The sequence below is a fragment of the Cebus imitator genome, unplaced genomic scaffold, assembly GCF_001604975.1.
Source record: "Cebus imitator isolate Cc_AM_T3 unplaced genomic scaffold, Cebus_imitator-1.0 Scaffold218, whole genome shotgun sequence".
NCBI lineage: Eukaryota > Metazoa > Chordata > Mammalia > Primates > Cebidae > Cebus > Cebus imitator.
Genome location: NW_016107533.1, coordinates 2,200,915 through 2,209,025, shown reverse-complemented (window position 1 = coordinate 2,209,025; position 8,111 = coordinate 2,200,915). Strand labels below are relative to the sequence as shown.

At 34.2% G+C, this 8,111-nt stretch overlaps 1 protein-coding gene across 1 annotated transcript in view; it reads left to right on the top strand.

The window, feature by feature from the left end:
* The window catches only part of COL19A1 (collagen type XIX alpha 1 chain), a 338,927-nt gene that overhangs the window by 10,532 nt on the left and 320,284 nt on the right, over window positions 1–8,111 (top strand). The window contains exon 2 of the mRNA XM_037746028.1: window positions 2,102–2,228. Within this exon, the coding sequence (XP_037601956.1) occupies window positions 2,102–2,228 (127 nt within the window). The remainder of the gene's footprint in view (window positions 1–2,101; window positions 2,229–8,111) is intronic.

The following is an 8,111-nucleotide window of genomic DNA, read 5'->3' as shown; positions in this document are numbered from 1 at the left end:
TTTAACAGTTACCAACTGACTTGAAATAATAGGTAGGATAACTTTGCAAAGTCATGTGAGGATTGGGACTATATCTAGATGAAAGAATTCAAAAGAAATAAGGCTTAAAACCAGCTGTTTGATATTTAGAACTACACATACAGTTTTAATATTGCAGTTGCTGCTTCTAGCTATTCATCCAGAAAGATCTGAAATCTTGAATTAATTTTAAAATGCTGATCTTAGAGTATTTGGCACACACAGAATACCAAAGAAGATGGTGGCTTTAGTTTTTGTCTAAAGAGTATCTATCAATAGAATTTAGACACTCGTATAATGAATTCTTTTATATTTGACTCTTGATTTAACTTTGAATGATGGCACGTAAGCGATATAGCATTTATTTGCATATTTAGACCTCTTAGAATAGCTATTTTAATAATACTACAATTACCAAATACACTGAGGGAGCCATTATATTTTCACTTGCAATTTATGTCCACATTAGCTGCTTCACTAAAAAAATTAATTTAAATGATGTTTAAGTTTTCCATTACAGGGGTTCTATTTACTAAATCTTTTATTTCAGTGCCTCAGGAGTAGAAGTACATGTTCAGAAAGACAATTATCAGAGGTAATAATATTAAATATGATGTCAATGGCAGGCTCAGGTGAGGCAGGCATTACTTGTATGTATTTTTTCTTTATAAACAGAATACAAGATTACTTTTCACACGTGGAGTAATCACTTCAGTAACAGTGATTATTCAATCCAATAACAACATAGTTAAGTTTATAGAAAACATGACATCAGTTAACCCAAAATATGTAAAACTATATTCAGCAGAAATAACAGAATTGTGAATAATATATTTTAGTAATATGAATCATTGTATATTATACAATGCAAAAAAACATAGGCAACTTAAACAACTGGATTAAAATATGGGCAAAGGAATTGAATAAACATTTCTCCAAAGAAGATATACAAATGACCAGTAAGCACCTGAAAAGATGTTCAACATCACTAATACTTAGGGAGATGCAAATCAAAAGCACAGTGAGATGCCGTCTGACACCCATTAGTATGGTAATTATACATATATTTTTTAGGCAAAATAGCATTCCTTATCTAGGAAATGGAGAAATTGGAGCCCTTGTGCATTGTTAGTGAGAATGAAAATGGTGCAGCTGTTATAGAAAACAGTATTTTGTTTTCTCAGAAAATTAAAAATGAATTATTGTATTGTTAGCAATTCTACTTCTGATTCTGGGCATATACCCAAAAGAATTGAAAGCAGGGACTTAAACAGATATTTTTATATCCATGTTTATAGCAGTATTATTTACAATAGGCAAAAGATGGGAACAACTCAAATGTCCATTGATAGATCAATAGATAAACAAGATGTGGTATGTGTGTGTGTGTGTGTGTGTGTGTGTGTATATATATATATAAAATGAAATATTCAGCTTTAAAGGAGGAGGAAACTGTCACAAAGTACAACACAATGAACCTTTAGGACATATGTTAAGTGAAATAAAGTCACACAGATACAAATACTGAATGATTCCACTAGATTAGTGAAATTCATAGAGACAGGAAGTAGAATGAAGGCTGCTGGGAGTTGGGGGACAGGAAAATGGGGAATTGTTTTTTAATTGGGCACAGAGTTTCAGTTTTGCAGTATGAAAAAAGTTCTGCAGATTCTGGGGATGGTTGCACAGCAATATGAATGTATTTAATTCTACTGAACTGTGTTTTTAAAAATGGTTAAGAATGTAAATTTTATATTTTATGTATTTGGCCACAATTTTTAAAAATCAAAAATGTGTCAGTTTAAGTGTAGTTTGAAAAATATGTAAAAGCAGAGAAAATTTAACTGATAAGCTGTATCAACATCAATAATTAACTAGAAAATAATCTGAAAATATTTTCAGAGCTCTTACCATACAGATTAAGGTATATATTGAGATACATAGTTGCATATATAATCATATATCCTGTTATATGATGATATATAGTGTAAAATTCATTGTTTTGCTTTGGTAAGATTTTCTAGAGATGTTGAAAGGAGCTGCATACAACGACTTAATTCATTTTTTTTTTTTTCTGTTGCAGATTCGTGGCCACTTGTTCACATGGTTTCAAGGCACAATGAGACACACTGGCCCTTGGAAACTTTGGCTTTGGATGTCAGTGTTCCTGCTTCCTGCTTCCACTTCCGTGACCATTAGGGACAAGACAGGTATCCAGGACAGCTCTTTGCCTAATCATCCAATGTTATTTATAGCCTTTAAATCATTAAAACAAATCTTGTTAAGATTGAAAAGGCCATAGGTGAATCTACTATAACAGAATAAATTATAATTCATTGCTTTCTTCTATTGATCTTCCCATGATGCATATCAGGAATTCCTAAAATTACCTCATTTTTTTTTATATGCATAGTCTATTAGTCTAGCTTTTCCTTTTGTCTTTGATATTTACAAATATACATGTATGCATGTGTGCCTATGTGTGTTTATATGACATTGAATATCTCTCCCTTCTTCAAGAATTACTTATTCAAGTTATAAATATGGAAACTCATTCGAATCAGGATTAACAAGCACATATCTAATCTTAATTAGGAAAAAGTGAAAAATAAGATAGGAGGTATAAAAGGAAATGTAGATTAATTTTATGTCCATTTTGTAGTATCTCAGATGAGGCAAACAAAAAGTTGACAGATCTTTAGAGCACTTTTTGAACTAAATAGACAATATTTATTTGCAATTATTATATTTATCAGTCTTTTCATAAATATTTCCAGAAGGCTTAGGGCAATTTGAAATATTTACCTTCACCTCTGCTTTTTAAAATTGATTATGTGGTTAATTTGGAAGACTTTTCTTGACATTGAGCGTGTATAAGTTACTTAGCTAAATGTAATTCATATTACAAGGTTGATTAGACACATTGGGGAAGCCATTTGCTGGGGAAAGCGAAACTTCATTTTGCCCATGCAAAGATCACATATAATGTATTCTGATGCTAATCATATATGATTATGTATTCTGAGACTGTATTATTCTGCCTATTCTTTTGAATATTTTTTCAATAATTTTTGCTAAATAAGTATAAACCCACTCTAGTAGAGACTTTTGAGTTTGAGACACACATAGAATACAATTACTCATAAAGATCTAACACATCTTAGTCCTTCAGAGTGTTATGTAAGTGTTTATGATTTTTTATTATTTGGCAGAAGGTGCATTTCCTAAAATAATTCACTTGAAAGTTTGACTATTCTGTTATTGTACGAAAGACATCCTGTGGCTGTCATACAATTTGGGGGGGAAACGCTTTCTTTCTTCAGTGAGAAATTAATCAGCCGTGACTCATGGCAGCTATAACTATGTAAAAAAGGAAAAGAGATGCATAGGGCAGAGGAGTTTATTCTGATACTATTGTTACTCTTCTGAATTTCTTTTTCTCTTTTTGTTAGGAGATACAGTAGGTAATGTGCTTTGCAATTTAATCTGAGATGACAGGATCTTTTTAGTTAGAAGGATGAATGAATCTTTAGTTGAATAGGGACAGTTTTTAGGCACATGCTAATGGGGTAGTAAATGTTCTTGATGATAGCAAGGATTTGAAGGACTTAAATAAATAGTTCTCCAACTTTAGCATGAAAAAGAATCCTGACGTATTTGATTCGTAAGTCCTCCTCTCACATAGTCCCATTTTGCAGGTCATACTGGGGTGGGATTCAGTAATTTACATCTTTATCAAGCTCCACAGATGAATCTAATGCAGAATATCTGTGGAAAACTCTTAGAGAAACACTTACCTTTGGGATAATTACCAGCTGTTTTGGTTTTCTTTTTTCTTTTCACCGTTTACCTTCCATTTTAGGCCAAGTTTCCTTTTTTGTTGTTGTTATTTTATTTTATTGTTTGCCTTTAGTAACTGTTTTTTTTAATTGTGATAAGAACACTTAACATGAGATCTGCCCTCGTAACAAATTTTTAAGTGTATAACACAATACTGTTAATTATAAACACGATATTATACAGCAGATGTCTAGAACATGATCATCTTGCATAACTAACACTTTCCCATCTTCAGATTCCCCTGAATGTTTGGTTTTGTAGCTCTAGTATCTCAACTCTTTAATCAGATTATATGATATATATAGGGCTACCAAAATCCATATATTCTGGTCCAATTTACTTTGCTGAATTGATCATTATGAAAGATTTTCTCAACAGTGTGAATTCAAAATTAATCTGAACTCTAACAAGATTCACTTAACATGAAGCATTAAGGGAAATTAATAAAAGAAAAAATAAGTTTATTTTTATCGTGTCATTTGGTAGAGGGTGTTCGTGAAGCAACACGTACTGAACCTGTGATGGAAATTGCTTAACTTCAAGTATCGTTTCCATTAATTGAAAATGTCAGCACAGCACTGTCAAAGGGATTATTGAAGAATATGTATGACACGCTGGGCATGGCCTGGAAGGAGACCCTTCTTGTATCTTGTGTATCTGATTCACAGTGCAAGGTTCCCTTTTTAGTTTCCTCATGTGCAGACCTGCGCGTGTGGTCACTAACCATTTACCAGAGGGAAGTGATTACATCTAAAAATAAAATATAACAAATCTGAGAGAGAGGCTAGGGTTTCAGCACTGGAGTCTGTGAAGTTGTCAACAGTTTACTGTTAAACCTAAATATATGACGGATAGATTGGGTCTTTTAATTGCTTTACCTTAACACTATAGTATGTTTAATTACTTGGAATTATCCCAGTTTGGATATAATTTAAGAGTAATATGGAGAGATTCAATAATAACTTGAATTTTAAAATCTTGAAGGTATTAGGAATTCAGTCATTTCATAATCTTTCATCAATTTTACTATTACACTGAGATCATAGGTTAAGATCTATTCGTTTATTTTCCTACTGCAAATGAACTTCCATTTGAATGTGACAGTTTTAGCTCGGTTACTTGTCAGAAGAAGGTGGGGAAGAGAATTGTGTTAAAATATATACAATGCTAGAAAATCTCAAAACTTGTGTTAATTAGTTGCTTAAAATTCTTTCCTCTATTATAGAAAACTATGTATCAAATAATTAAAGTTTCATCTACTTTCTTTAATCTGTTCTAAGGCAAAGGTGCTAAAGAAACAGAAACTCAGAGTTTATTTTAAAAAAAAACAGGCCAAATAAGTAGAAATGACAGAATGCTTTTTAAATAACACATTTTCTTTTAATTATGATAAATCTTCACTTTAAGTGTCCAGATTGACTTGATTATAAATTTAGGCCTGTAACTATTCATATAAACCCTTCTAAGATAGTTTTCTATGAATTACAAGGAATTACAGGGAAAAAGCTATTATTCCAAAATGTAACTTTTACTAGTTGGAAAACATTTCACTCTTAAACTCAGAGTAAAATGTATGCTGTTATATAGAGATTTTGTTTCTGTTTTTAAGAATTTCTGTGTTCAATATTGGTACCATTTAAAAATCCTTCATTGACAAACATACTTTGTAACTCCTAAGTTTTGAAAGTGGAGGAAAGCTTCACCATGATTAGATAAATAATATAGCTTCTAACTAGGTAATAATATAGCTTCTAACTAGGTAATAATATAGCTTCTAACTGGGTATTTTCCTTTGGAATAATTAGAAAAATGTTTTGGATCAAAGATAAGAAATGGAAATTCTATGACCTTTTGTGACTACTCTGTTAAAAGGGCTGTGGTCTTCCCATCCCTCACCAAAACAAACAAACAAAAAGCTATGGGCAGTGATGCATCACACCTGTAATCCCAGCACTTTGGCAGGCCAACGCGGACAGTTTGCCTAAGGTCAGGAGTTCAAGACCGGTCTGGCCAACATGGTGAAACCTGTCTCTACGAAAAATGCAAAAAAATTAGCCAGACATGGTGGCGTGTGCCTATAATCCCAGCTACTCGGGAGACTGAGGCAAGGGAACTGCTTAAACCAGGGAAGTGGAGGTTGCAGTGAGCCGAGATCTCACCACTGCGCTCCAGGCTGGCCAACAGAGTGAGATTCCGTCTCGAAAAGAAAAAGGAAAAAAAAAAAAGCTGTGTTCGCATTTTTTCTTGTTTGTTCACATTTCCGTATTATTTTTGTTTCATTCTTGTCCAGTGTTACTTTACCTATTTTTTGTTAACTAGTGTTTTTGTTCCCCAACCTGATATACTCGATATTCCTTAATCAAATATATTGGCAAAGTATGACATATACAAGGGGGCTGAGGGCAACTAGTAGCAAGGAAATGAAGAGACTTTTTTTTTTAAGAAGACATTTTTTAAAAATGCAAAATGCCCAAAGGCTCTTGTTTTGATTCATTTATGAAAGGAAAATAAGCCAGTTCTCTACCTATGGTATATTGTTGCTCCTTATCTTCCCCAACTCTAACCTTGAGGAAAGAACTGCCATGAGCTTTGTCACTATTTGTAAAGAAAATTATTTTTCATAATGCATATTAGAGAAGACTGCTAAATAGAACTTCTATCAAACTAGGCAGATTTTAATTGTAATGTAATAATAATTTACATGTAATAATAATAATTTCATATATGATAATTCTGAAGATATGAAGAGATAGGAAAACCAAAGCAGGAAAAGGGACAAGAGATGTGTTTCAGTTTCTCAGGACACACTCCTTGCCTGTTCTTTTTATCTCACTCACTATGTGATCTCATCCCTCCCGTGGTTTTACATAGGATTTATATGTCAGTCACTCCCAAATGTACATCATAGCCCTCACCTCTCTTTTGAATTTCATTTCTGTCTATTCGATAACTCCATCATTTGAATCTCTTCATGGCACGTCAAATTTAACATTTTTAATTTTTTCTATTTCCCACTATAGATTAACTTACTCCTTGCCAAATTTTCTTTTATTTTTCTAGTTGGATTTATTTCAGTCAACTAACCTTTATCCAGATAAGCAAGTCAACTCTCCCTCCTCCCTACGTTCAATCCCTTATTACTTCCTGTTGGTTCTTGTATCTCTCAATTCCTTCCAATGAAATTGAAGATGTTTTCCATTTTCAGTGTGTTCTCTGTAGTCCAAGCTACCATCATATCTGGGCTCACAGAGTGTGGCTGTATGACTAAGTTTACCAGGTAAAATACAGGATGCCCGATTAAATTTGAAGCTTAAAAAAATTAATAATTTTTTAGCATAAGTATGTTCCAAATATTCCATGGGACATACTTATACTAAAAACATTTTTATTTATCTGACATTCACATTTAACTGGGAATCCTGTATTTTATTTAGCAATTTTTTTTTTTTTTTTGAGATGGAGTCTGGCTCCCACGGCTCAGGCTAGAATGCAGTTGTGTGACCTAGGCACTGCAACCTCCACCTGCTGGGTTTAAGTGATTCTCCTTCCTCAGCCTCCCAAGTAGCTGGGATTACAGGCATATGCCACCATGCCCAGCTAATTTTTGTATTTTTAGTATAGATGGGGTTTCACCATGTTGGCCAGACTGGTCTTGAACTCCTGACCTCAGGTGACCCAACCACCTCAGCCTCCCAGAGTGCTAGGATTACAGGCATGAGCCACCATGCCCAGCCAGTAATTCTATATGATGTGAGGGAGAAGAGGTTAATTTATTACACATAGTGGCCAGGGAAGGCTGCCCTCATGTGGGGACATTTAAGCAGAAGCATGAAGGCAGTGTGAGGGCAAGGCACCTGGAAAGCAGTCACTTGGTCCCCAGGCTCTGAGGCAGAGGCAGGCTTGGCATGTGGGAAAGAAATCTAGGAGACTGGAGTCAAGTGAATGAGGGGGAGGAGTTGTGAGGCTACATGCTCCCGAGAAATGCATCTGTGCTTTGTCCAAATCAGTTTTCTGTTGTCCAAATCAGATTTCTAAGCCTGCAAGGTCAAAGGCTAGACAGTGGACTCTGGTAAATTCACCAGAGCAATAAATCCTGTCCTGTGAGACCTCTTGGAAGATGGTCAACCTTTACCCTGTAGGACCCTTCCCAGATATCAGGCAGACAGGTAGGTTTCTGAATGTATGCCCTTCAGTACCTCTTGGCAAGCCTTATTTCACAGTTAATATATGTGTGTGTGTGTGTGTGTGTGTGT